The sequence below is a fragment of the Halichoerus grypus genome, chromosome 10 (assembly GCF_964656455.1).
Source record: "Halichoerus grypus chromosome 10, mHalGry1.hap1.1, whole genome shotgun sequence".
Lineage (NCBI taxonomy): Eukaryota > Metazoa > Chordata > Mammalia > Carnivora > Phocidae > Halichoerus > Halichoerus grypus.
In genome coordinates, this window is record NC_135721.1 from 115,833,719 (window position 1) to 115,847,212 (window position 13,494).

General features: G+C 40.6%; 1 protein-coding gene across 1 annotated transcript in view; it reads right to left on the minus strand.

Moving 5' to 3' along the window:
- Positions 1 to 13,494, minus strand: part of UQCC1 (ubiquinol-cytochrome c reductase complex assembly factor 1) — a 91,448-nt gene that overhangs the window by 39,772 nt on the left and 38,182 nt on the right. The window contains exon 6 of the mRNA XM_078057135.1: positions 11,695 to 11,752. Within this exon, the coding sequence (XP_077913261.1) occupies positions 11,695 to 11,724 (30 nt within the window). The 5' untranslated portion in view covers positions 11,725 to 11,752. The remainder of the gene's footprint in view (positions 1 to 11,694; positions 11,753 to 13,494) is intronic.

Here is a 13,494-nt window from a genome sequence, read left to right on the forward strand (position 1 = left end):
TTTCCAAACTAGTTCCTTATCTCACTCTTAATGAGCATCCTTATTTCTATTATCTCTCACTTAATAGTTTTTAAGCGACTACAATAGGACTACTCACCAAAAGACATTTCCTGCTATAATTATGGAATATTGGATCTAAACTGACAATTCTGTCTCCATATACAATTAATCCTGCCCATTAAACTCTACGAGCAATAGTATGGTACAATGGAATGATTCCAGCCTGGCCTGCCTCAACATCTCTGTTAACGACTAAGATGGAGAAAAGAAAACATACTTATCAAATCTGCAGATGACAAAAAGCTGGGCAGGAAGACAAATATGCTGGATGACCCAACCATGAGCCAAAAATACTTCAACAGACTGTTTCAATGGGCTGAATCTAACAGAATGAATTTGAACAGGGGTAAACCTAGGGTCCTGCACTTGGGTCTTAAAGAACTGTAGTGGTACAGGATAGGTGAGTCATGCCCATTTATGTATGAAAGAGCCTTATAGGCTTAAGTTGACAATTATCTTCAAAGGAAGTCAAGGTGATGATGAGGTTGTCCCCCAAATTAATGTGATTTTAGATACAGTAATGGAAATATAGTATCAAATGTGCAAAGTGAAATTTTTGTCCCATTCAGCACAGGTCAGACTCTACCTGGAATAGTGTCCATAGTTTTGAACATTATATTTTAAGAGACAAGAGGAAAAGATGAAAGATCAGAAGATATATAGCCTGGAGAAAAACAGGAGAGTTTCCTTAAATATTGTAGACAAGTGATTAGACTATTTGTCCAAGAGTTAGAATCAGAACCAACGGGTGAGCCACAGAGGGAGAAAGAATTCCTCAACACTGAACACTGAAAGAAAGAACTTTCTAACAGGAGGGTTTCTGAAGATTCGAATAATGGAATGAATAAGCCCAAGACAGAGAATCTGCCTACTTCTGAAGGGTAAATAAACGCTTTGTGAGAACTCAGCTATCTGACAGGTTGACTACATGATCTTTAACATCCCTTCCAACCATGAGATTTGCTGATGCTGTGATTTAAATTTGTAACCCCTGAACCCAGTTAGTGCCTAAGAAATAACACTGTGTAACAATAAAAACAGGTCATGGAAAAAGATTTGACTACTTCACATGACACAGGATACATTCCAAAGCAGAAACAAACTCGGGAAAGTTCAACAGTCCTTTTTCGTTAAGGTTTTTCTCAAAGTTAATCAAGTCGCTCATGTCAGCCTCTCACCTGAAAAGACACTGTGAGTTTTGATGCTTACATGTCGTCAGAGGCCAATTCATCAACAGCAATAGTGAGGTAATGGAATTCTTCATTTATTTGAAAATTCTGTAGTTTGTTAATACACCTGCCCTCTGAGGTTTAAAAGGCACAGATTTTCTCAGACCATAAAGTATGCATTATACTATGCTCACCTCAAGTGTAGCTACCATCTGTCACCATACAACCCTATTACAATACCACTGACTATATTCCCTACGATGTACCTTTTATCTCCATGACTTATTCATTCCATAAACTAGGAGCCTGTATCTCCCACTCTGCTTCACCCAATTTGCCCATCCCTCATTCCCTCCCCTCTGGCAACCTTCAGTTTGTTCTGGGGATTTATAAGTATGTTTCTGCTTTTTGTTTATTCATTTGTTTTTTTTTTTTTTTAGATTCCATATATAAGTGAAACCATATGGTATTTGTCTTTCTCTGACTTATTTAATTTAGCATTATACCCTTTAGGTCCATCCTTGTCAAAAATGGCAAGATCTCATCCTTTTTACAGCTGAGTAATATTCCATTGCGCATGTGCACACGCACACGTGTGTGTGTGTGTGTGTGTGTGTATCTTCTTTATCCATTCATCTATTGATGGCTTCAGTTGCTTCTAAATCTTGGCTACTGTAGATAATACTGCAATAAACACAGAGGTGCGTATATTTTTTCAAATTCATGTTTTCATTTTTGGGGTAAATACCCAATAGTGTGATTACTGGACCAAATGGTATTTCTATTTTTAATTTTTGAGGAACCTCCATACTGTTTTCCACAGTGGCTGCACCAGTTTGCATTCCTACCAACAGTGCATGAGGGTTCCTTTTTCTCCACATCCTCACCAATACTTGTTATTTCTTGTCTTTTTGATTCTAACCATTCTCACAGATGTAAAGTGGTATCTCACTGTAGTTTTGATTTGCGTTGCCCTAATGATTACTGATGCTGGGCATCTCTCCATGTGTCTGTTGTCCATCTGTGTCTTCTTTGGAAAAATGTCTATTCATGTCCTCTGCCCATTTTTTAATTAGATTATTTATTTTTTGGGAGTGTTGAATCATATAAGCTCTTTATGTATTTTGGACATTAACCCCTTATCAAATATATCATTTGTGAATATCTTCTCCCATTCAGTAGGTTGCCTTTTCATTTTGTTGATGGTTTCCTTCACTATGCAAAAGTTTTTTCTTTTGGTGTAGTCCAGGGTTTCCTACTGTCCACACTATATAATTGAGGAAACTGAGTCTTAGAGAAGTAACTTGCCCTGAGTTACAAACCTAGTCAAAGGTGAGATCTGAACCCTACTGTTTCTCTGCCTCCTTTAATGACTAGTACAAGTCTTACGGAATCCATTTACTCTAGTTTCCATCTAATCCTCACAAGAGTAGTAACAGTTTCAAAACTAGCATCACATTAGAAATAGCATATCAGAGGGGAAAGACCGGCTTACCTGAGGCAAGCATACCTACAGCAACCAAAAGTAACGGCTGGCAGCCTAACAGGAAAGAAAGAAACTAAAAATATATTGAAAACACACAAAAAATAGCACAGCAACTGAGGTTCAAGAGGCAGGGTAACATACCCAGTACAACTCAAAAAATATAGCCTGGCAAAGTACAGTTAAGAGTTATCAGGACCAGGACGCCTGGGTGGCTCAGTCAGTTGAGCGTCTGCCTTCAGCTCAGGTCATGATCCCAGAGTCCTGGGATCGAGTCCCGTATCAGGCTCCCTGCTCAGCGGGGAGCCTGCTTCTCCCCCTGCCTGCTGCTCCCCGTGCTTGTGCTCTCTCGCTCACTCTCTGACAAATAAATAAATAAAATCTTAAAAAAAAAAAAAGTTATCAGGACCTCCTGAATCATTCAGAACAGGTTAAAGTACATTGGCAGGTGAAAAGAAAATGAGTGAAACAAGTCCAAAATGGTAAACAAAAACAAAAAAGATCTGATGATCCTGGTATCCACTACAAAACAAAGCCAACACTTATCACACACAGGCTCTCACTGCACAACAATAATGTTTGAGTCACTAAGTAAAGTATATTCCACAACAATTGAGAACACTAGGTTTAAAGAACAGAACAGGATAGCTCTACTTCAATTTACATTATGGATGCATTCATCATAATAAATATTTAAATTAAGCGTTGAGAAATCAAATTACATTTTGCTACTGATTCAACTTCACAATTTCAGAGCTCTGTTCCAGGGGGAAGTGGAGGAAGGGAAACGGGGGACACTTCCCTGCTAAAACATAATAAAAACTGCCCTTAAGAATGCAAAGTAAACTTTAAAAAGAGATAATCTTCTGCTCAAACCTAAAATTGCTCTAAAAATAAAAAATTTTTAAGCAATAAAAATATTCTTGTATTAAACAATTAATTTAATCATTCATTTAACAAGTATTTACTAAGTACCTACTCTAAGTATAAACTTAGTCTATATATAAACTACTCCGTTTAGGAACAATTCCAGTTACCCCTCCCAAATTTGATGATGTTCTTAAACCCACAATTTATTATTGAGGTTTTAAGCTTCACAGTACTATCCTCGTCTCTCAGTGATTCTAGTGGCTCATAAATAATACTGATGTCCTTTACATATAAGGAAAGCAAATAACCCAGCTAGCAAAGTAAAGAAAAAAAAAGGAGTAGTCAAGCCTTAGTCTTGGCTCCCAACTATCGCTAAAGGGCAAGCACAGAGGCAGGGAAAAGAGGAAAGAGACTCACTCACTAGGCATCTCAAAAAACAAAGGGCTAAGATATAAATTTTATCTTATGGCAAATAATAATAGTGATTACTGCCATTTATGACATCCTCTAATATCAGACTTGTCACCTGAAAATGCATTTGCATCCACACTCTCTTTCAATTAACTCTAACTGCTCCCATTTCACAAAAACAAAAACAACAACAAAAAAAACTGACGCTCTGAGGAAAGAAGAGAAGGAAGTAAAGAGGCTTCTTCCTCTAGGCTTATAAAAATGTTTCAGTGTTTCCCCATCTTAAAATAAAAAATAAAAAAATGTTTCCCCTCCATCCCACCTTCTTAATCATTTGGAAATCCTTAAAATGTAGTTCATAATTACTTAAGTAACCTAAGGTTGCCTTAGGTTACTTAAGTGGAATGGAAAAGAGCAGAGCTGGAATGAAGTCCAAACTCCCCCTCTTTCCTCTAGGCCACAGTGTCTCCCAGGCCAGTGTCAGTATGGGCTGTTTCCCCCATTCTGTGATAGCACGCTCCAAGAGCCTCTTCCTGCTATAAGGAGGAAGAGGAAGACAGCAACACTGCCTGCAGAGTTCAAAGGAACAAGAGTCCTAGCCATGCTTTGCTCCTCTCTGCCTACATCTGGGAGGGAAGAATTCTTGTGATTCTGGATGCTGCCCTCCTGCCATGTATTGGCAGCTCTGAGTACCCTGTCCTGCTTGCTCTGTTTGGGCCTTCTGACAATGCCAGTTGTGTCTTGGCCTTGTTTCTCCCTCATGGTGGTTTATTCGCTGTTCAGAGTGGATCTGATTTTGACTTCAATGAAGACTAGTGGGCATTCAAGGCAGGTCTGTCACCCTGGCTGCTGTGAAGGAATCCCAAAGGATAGCCTGTTTCCCTTACTCTGCCACCAGCCGAGGCCAAGGAAGCAGAGCCTACATGCCCACACTCAAGCCTCAGCAGTGTGCTAATGAATGAGTTTATTTATTTGTGAGCTGGCATGCTTACCCTTTCCCGGGGCTGTGTACATGGCTATCTCCACCTGGTTTCCTAAACTCCCTCCCCATGAAGCCTAATCTTTATGTGGGGAGTGTGGGGAGTATGGGGGCCACAGGACAGTCTATGGGCAAACAGACAAGTGGGGTGAGGCACTTCCTGAAGCCATCTCACCTGACAGCGAGCCTCCTCCAAGAACTACACCTGGCCTGTGGCCTGCCTGTCAGATCCACTATAGAGAACAAGCTCCTGGGTAGCAGGTACCAGTGCTTTTAGGTTAAGCAATGTTGATAAAATGATGCTGCATAGGCCTTCGGTTTGGGCAAAAGCAACACGTGTGAGGGTTTGAACAGAGTGACTGGCTCGGGGAGGGAGAGTAGGGATGTGCACATGGCCAGGGCTCACCATATATAGCAGGTCTGGAGCTGCTGGAATCCAGCATGAGCTTGCAAGCCCTACAGCTACATCAAAACTGCTGTGGTGGTTTTAAAGAGCCCACTTGCAAAGGCCGGAGCGTCTGCCAGGGCAGTTCTCTCGCTGACTGAGACTGGGACCAGTCTGTTTTCCAACCCCTTCCCACCTGTGCAGTTTACTTCCTTTTCTTTCCCAGAGGCTTCTTCCCGCAAACTTATAAAAATGTTCCAGTGTTTCCCCCTCTTAAAAGAAAAAATGGAAAGCAAATAACAAAATGCTTCCCCTCTGTCCTGTTTCTCCCTCTAGTGATCATCTTTCTTAATCGCTTGGAATGTCTTAAAAAGTAGTTTACAGTTACTTCCTACCCTCCTAATAACTCCTCAAGACCCCATGTGCTCTGGTTCTAGACCCCAGAAGGCCAATGTAACTGCTTCCTTTGACCATCCCCAGGCAGTCCCCCTTCCCCTGTGCTCCCATAAGACCTGTTTGTCTGCTACACATAGCACTTATCACCCCTTACTGTTTTCAGGTCTACTGTTTCCTCTCCCAGGACACAGACAGCGAGTACCAAGAAACACAGTTTTGTACAGTTGATGGTCAGTGCTATGCTGTTCATATTCATGGGAAGAAACCCTCATCCCCATGACCATCAAAAGGAGACACTCAAGCAAAAAGCCAAGGATTGCAGAAGCAGCAGTCAGCTTTGGATTTGAGTCTCAGATCCTCCATGAAGAGGCCTGTGACAAATTCCTTAAAATTGCCAAAATCATCTCCCCATTTGTAAAATGAGGGTTGAACTAGATCTGTGGTTTTATTTTTTATTTTTTTTAAAGATTTATTTATTTATTTATTTATTTATTTATTCATTTATTTATTTATCTATCTGAGAGAGAGAGACAGAGAGAGAGAGGGAGAGCAGGCGGGGAGGGGCAGAAGGAGAGGGAGAGTGCCATGAAGACTCCACGCTAAGCATGGAGCCGGACGCAGGGCTCGATCTCATGACCCTGAGATCACAACCTGAGCTGAAACTTAGAGTCAGTTGCTTAACCAACTGAGCCACCCAGGTGCCCCTAGATCTGTGGTTTTTGAACTGTGGTCTGAGTCTCCACAGAACTACATAAGAGCCCCTCACCAGTGGGCACATTGTGAAGACCTGAAATAAGCAGGTCATTCCCACTTCCTCAACCCAAATAGCAATTCGTTATCTATTCGTACATGGTGACTGAGCATAAAATTTCGTTTTTAAAAAGCGCTCAGCTGGTAAAACTGAACCACTAGATCCCTATACCTGCAATGTTTTTCTATCCACCCTTTGACTTGCTAACTTCTACTTACCATTCAGGTGTTATTTTAAATGTCATCTCTTCAGTGAGCCCTCCCTGAGTGACTGACCCACGCACCCCCATCTAAATTATGGACCCCTCTTCCCCGCTACCATTTCCTCTCATTACACTATTCCAGCTCTATTTTATTAATGATTTAATGTCTCTCTCCCACACTCTAAGCCCTGTGAGGGCAGGAAACAAATTTTCTGCATACTGTAGATTCAATTGGAGAATAAATGCTATAAGTTTATGGATTTAATTTTTTCTTTAATTTTTAAATCATCTCTTCACCCACTGTAGGCCTCAAACCCACAACCCTGAGAACAAGAGTCGCATGCTCCACGGACCGAGAAAGCCAGGAGCCCCTATAATTTACAGATTTATGTTTAAGAATAAGCAAGTACTTTAAATAATAAATAGCATTAATAAGATTAAATAGTATTAGTATTAATAAGCAATCACTTAATTAGTTACTTTGGTAGCTTTAACTACCAATGAGGAAAGCAACTTATTACTTTGAGTTAGCCAGACCTATACTTTGAATTTCCTCTCCACCATGTACTAATTAGATCTTTGGGCAAGTTCTCTGACTTCTCTAAGCTGCTGACCCCTCATATGTGAAATAAAGTAGTTGTACGAATGTGTGAGACAATACATGTAAAATAAATAAAAGATAATATATGTAAAAGGCTTGACAATTATTATATTTATGATACACGTGACTTTAAAATAATTTTTAAAAATACAAACTGCAGAGCCACCTGGCTGGTTCAGTTGGTGGAGCATGTGACTCTTGATCTCGGGGTGTAAACTCGAGCCCCATATTGGATGTAGAGATTACTTAAAAATAAAATAAAATAAAAAATACAAACTTACAAATTTACTCCCTGCATTCTATCTCCATCATAGGCATATTCTAATTTTATTTATCCCATTCCATTTCCTAAAATTAACTTCTGCATCTAGAAGGTATTAGTTTTCCATGACTAAAAGAGGAGTCTCTAACAAATCCACTAACAGCAACATAAATTCCAGCTACATACATGTAACCACCAGAGAAACTTAAGTAGGAGTGGAGCTTTGCCACTCTCACCCAACCAAAAGACAGTTTCAGGACCCTTCCAAATGCTGTGGCAGCCAAGTCAGATCTGGGGCCATCAATTACTTAATGAACATTTACTGATACAAATTAAGAGTAAGACATGCAATTGAGGGAAGAAATACCTCATTTTCATATCTTTCCAAAAAAATAATAAAAATAATTGTTGCTCTCATAAATTCACCATCCACAAAGACTATACGATAAAACATAATAATGTTATATGATGAATGCTATGATAGAGATGTCCAAAATACTAAGAGAACACAAAAGAGGAACTAACTCTCGCCTTCAAAGGGTAGGAAAGGCTTCAAAGAGAAATGATATCTGAGTTGGATATTGAATGAAAAACAGGAGTTCGTCAGGGGGATAGCAAGGAGAAGGACTTTCTGGACAGAAGAAAACTCTGTACAGAAGACTTGATATTTCTATTATGTAATATTGTTTTATTTTGCAGAGGAGGGAGTGGTGGTGATACTGGTACCTAGAATAGCATATAAGACTAGCAGAGGTGGCATATTGATGGGATATGAATACCATGCTAAGAAACCTACTCTGTCCCAAGAATAATGGAGAATATTAAGGAGTATGTGAGTGTGTGTGTGTGTGTGCACGTGTGTATGTACTGATCCAATTTGTATTGAGAAGACCAATGGCATGTGAAGATGGAAATTGTAGGCCAAAGACCAGTTTCCAGGTACTGTTGCTTATAACCCAGTAAAATCAATTTAATGGGTGACATCTTAAATTTTCCTTTATAATGAATTCAAATGGAATAGAAAATATCAGAGACTATCTGACATTATAAGGACAAGTTTTACAACTATAATATCAGAGACGTGTGTGTTCTGGGTTGCAGAGTAAAATTCATTTGTTATTGTGGGTCATGGTCAAAAAAGTTTGAGACCAGATGAAGGGGTAAGGGAAAAGTCAAGGAGATCTCCCTGGTTTCTGGTGTGGATACCGGAATGGATTGCAATGCCATTGCCCAAGACAGGGAACAGAGGAGGAGGCCTGCCTTTATCAAGTCCACATCTGGATGCAGGAAAGCCCAGACAGCAACCTCTCTCAACAATTTTTCAGCGGGCACAGTCAATACGAATCTTATTCGACAAAGACAAAGGACACATAGTCACTGCAGCTGCAAGCTCATGTGAATACACAACTGATAAGGGACCTCTAGAAACTGAAAATACACAGAAAAACTTAAGAACTAGAGAAAGCAGACAGGATAAGGGAATCAACACCTCCTCCAGGGAACTAAAAGGATGTGAGAAATCCTGTCCCTATTCTAAGAGCCAACAGGGAGCCATCACCCTTGGGAACCCAAGCAAGCTTTCTGAAAAGTCCACTGCCAGGGTATTCTGTTTATTGGGTTTATTTTTTTTTTTAGGGGATGGGGAGGATTCTTTCTACTTTGTAACTGCTTTCTAAGCTTCCCTAGCTCTCCCTCATACTACCACCTACAGGAGGTATTTCAACCCTACACATCTCTAGGAAGTCCACTGAGTCCTGTATTATTGGATATGGCTATCCCTCAGTTATCCTCCTGGAGCTTCAGGCTAAGAGATCAGGGCTGGAAGAACATAGCTTCTCCACTTGGAGTGGATCCATTACTCCTCCTAACACCCCTCTCCCCTAGAAGAGAAAGTTTCCCCAATTCTTCTTGAAGGATGACAGCACAATTGGGCCCCAAACTACATTTATGGCAACCTTCCCGTTAAAATTCCTCCACAAACCTGCTCTAGACACTTCTGACAAGTGGCTGTCCTCAAATACTCCATGTCCTTGCACATACGTTCTGTGGTTTGCTCCTGATATTCCCTCAACCTAAAATGCCCTCCTTTTCTCTGACAGAAATTCTACTCACCCTTCATGGTACATCAACGTCACTTCTACCACAGAGCTCTTTATCCAATACTCTCCCCCCGCCACCACCATCACATTTGGATTTAGTCATACCTCCTTGTCCTTCCATAGTCTCTGCTTGTGCCCTGGGCACAACACTTCTTTCACTGTCATCCATTATAGGCAATTGTGCTCTCTGCCTGTTATCTGCTAGACTAAGTTTCTAAAGGTGCATGCCATGTCATACCCTTCTCTCCAAAGCCCCCCAGTCCTTAACACACAGTGAGTTCTCAATAAGAGTTTCCCGATTCAAAGTGAAAAGCTACCACTTCATTCTACCAAAGACTGCAGACCCTTAGAACTAAAGAGGAAGTGTGGAGGGGAGGCCAAGTGTAGATTTGAAGCAGACAGCCTCCCTCCCCCTACTTAACTGGTAGCAGTACTCCCCACTCCTCTGAGAAATTAAAACCAACCTCAGCAAGGAAGATGCAGGAGGCATGTTTGGAAATGGTGGCTATCTTGAAGGAACTGTAAGTAGTTTCAAGGTTCTCCTGGCTACTATTAGTCAGGGATTGACCTTGGGATGTGGTTACAGGGATTATATATTTTATTTTGCCATCCACTCCCTCTAACACTCTGATACCTCTAGCTATATGGGCAATAAAGAGTCTTTCATACAAGCTCTGAATATTATCTTTAAGCTCCTCTGGGAACAGCCTAGCCTCCTCTCAGCCCTCCCACCTTTCCAGTGAGTAATTCTGCAATGCCACCTCTGCAGTCCTCTCCTCTTGAAAAAGTGGTTTTCCTCTCAGCATATTCAGCTGCCCTCCCTAAACCTTTTCTTAACCTTCACCATTCGGACAGAAGGTAGTCTGCCTTCTCAGCTGCCTGACTAAAAGACAGTATATTTCAAAGAAGAGGCAGAACTCGTGAAGGTTTTGATAATTGTGGCTTCCTCTGTGGTCGCATAGGCACTACTTACTCAGATTTAGTATAGAACTTAGCCATTCCGATTTATCACTGACTATTTTAAATGTCTTATCTCCCTCGTTAGACTGTGAGCTTCTTGAGAACCACTGCTAGTTCCCAGCAAACTGCCCAGGACATAGTGTACACTCAATGAAGTACCGGCTTAGAAAAAATAACCTAAAATAAATTGCTACCTTATGCCCCTCAGCCAATCTCAGTGACTATATGAGTTCAGAAGAAGAAATATTTCAGAGGTGATCAAAACCAAAAAGTCTTTATATAGTAGTCAGTCCTGTGATGCAAAGCTCAGCTGAAGGCAGTCTCAAACAAGGGTCCTTTTGACAGGGCAACCATTCCCCACGTTCCTCAGATACTCACTATGGTCAAAATAGTAAACTTAGTTCTCCGGAATTTACTTTCCCAAGATCTGGCAGTTCAATAAATGCATTCCCCAGCCCCCACTTCAACGTCTCTCCTATATCCTTCTGACCTTTAATACTGTGTAACATTAGATGAAAAACTGATTTTTTTTGGCTACTTAATTTGCAGCTGAAGAAAAAATATACTGTTTAAGGTGTTAAATATTTTTACATGCAACAAACCTGGCATGAATCTAACCTGTATGCACATTTTAGAGGTACAGGCGTAAATGTCAGTGCTATAATTTGTTATAGGTTTCTGATGACCAGCAATGGAAATGACCACGGATTCTCACAATTCAAACCACTTTTACGTAAATGTGAACTTTCCTAAAACAGCCAAGGGAGAGAACTTTCCATCCAAGCTCACAGAGTCTCTTAGAGATACTGATAGCATTGTTCACCAGGCTAGGTGTTCTTTGAGAAAAGCCTACAAATATTAGTTTCTTTCTGGGACTATGCTTTGACCTTTAATAAAAATGTGATTTAAGACACTAGTTATTAAAATGAAAGGAACAGTTTTTTTAATGCCTGAACAACTGCCATTTCATATAATCAGCCTTGCTGAAGGCTATACCTTACAAGTTAGCCATGTTTCAAAAAAAAAAAAAATACATTTGGTGACTTCATTTAAATTGCTCACTTACCAGACGTGAAGTAGAGTTATAAGAAACCATGAATTGAATGTATCAGGCATCTGACACCCTAGAAAATAACAATAAAGTATAAATATGTGAGGGAAGGAATGTTGACTGTATTTTAAATATTGGTAGGAATCTGTTCAAGTCAAATATATGGCAGGTACAGTGCTCTTTGATTATGTGACCATAGAGAGGGCCAGTGGAACCAGAGGACGAGACAATGGGTTGAAAGAGCACTGAATGCAGTCAGACAAACAGCCTTCTAGTTCCAGCCCCGGTACCACTTTGCTGTGTGGCCTTGGGCAAATCACTTTTCTTCTCAGATTCTCAGTTTTCTCACTTCGTATAATATGGCCTAGATGATCTGTATGGTTCCTTCCAACTTATGTGCTATTTTCCCTTCCTGGTCTCAAATTCATCTGGAAAGCTAGGCAGACACTACTTTGCCTACCCCACTTAAGTATAGGCATTTTTCACTGGAGCCCCACTGAGAAGTCTAAGTTCTTCTAGTTTCTTTTTCCTGTCTTCCTTCTTTAAGGTGACCCAGTATGCTACAAACATGGGTATGCAGAATGATTCACCCAAAATAAATGACCAGGAGAAAGAAGTGAGGCTCTAGGGAGCTGTAGTTACATAAGAAAGCAGATTACATCTAAATGAAAGGCCATTCATCACCCCCCAGGAATAACAAAACTTTAAGATACTAAAACTCAGGTCAATGCTTAGACATCCACGCCTCTCAATTCTCAGATCTCTAGGAAATACCTCTGGCTAGATGAGGGATCCCCACTCAATGAGCCCTACCTATTACAGGACAGGGAGCAAAGCTGGAGCAAGAGGATAAAGAAAAGTGAGTATCAGTCAATTTGGGCCCTTCGGGTAGAATCTGCCCTTTGAGTAATGACTCAAGAAAAAAGGGATATTTTCTGCCTTGCAGCAAACAACACAATGTACTAAATGATAACAAACTGGGGCCACTAGGAAAGAAAACACAGAGCAGAACCTCTGTGAAGCAACTAATACTACCAATAATAAAGAGTCGTAATTCCTTGCAGGCTTACTTTGTGTGAGACATTGTAATTGATGCTTACATGCATGAGCTCAATGAATTCTACCAACAGGCCTATCATGTGGGTATTCACAATACCCTCAATGACAGGTGAGAAAATGGACTCTTAGAGAGACACCATGACAATTGCCCAAGGTCACACAGCTATGAAACATCTAGGATCAAATTCAGATCTGCTTGATTTTAGGCACTGTGGTCTTAATCACTAACTGCTTCTCTAATACTAATATTAGAAACTAACATTCACTAAGGGCCCGTATTTCCTGTCAGGTCCATTGCTAGTCATGTCAATACATATCTCACTTAATCCTCACTTTAACCCTGAAGGGAGGCATTATAATCCTCATTTAGAGATGAGGAAACAGGCTCAAAAAGGCTAAGTAACTTGAGGGAAGCCACAATATAACAAGCTAGTGGTTGGGCTGGAGTTTAAGTCCAGGTCTGTCACAAAGTGACACCAAAATACTCTGGTGAGCTTACTAGGAGGTGCCCAGCAGTTGTCAAGTGGACTTCCTCTTGGAACCCAGCAGGAGGGAGGTGAAGGCTGGCCTGGCCAACCATACAGCTATTAAGACACATGCCATCTGAGAGTGGGCCAACCACCCTCCACCAAACAAGAATAGCCATGAGAAACTCTCAAGCCCAGATCTGAAGTTGGGTCTTTTTTGGATGCTAGAACAAAACATTAAAAAGAAAAGTTTTCTTGGAAGTCTGTCTTTCAATCTGGAAAATGAAAT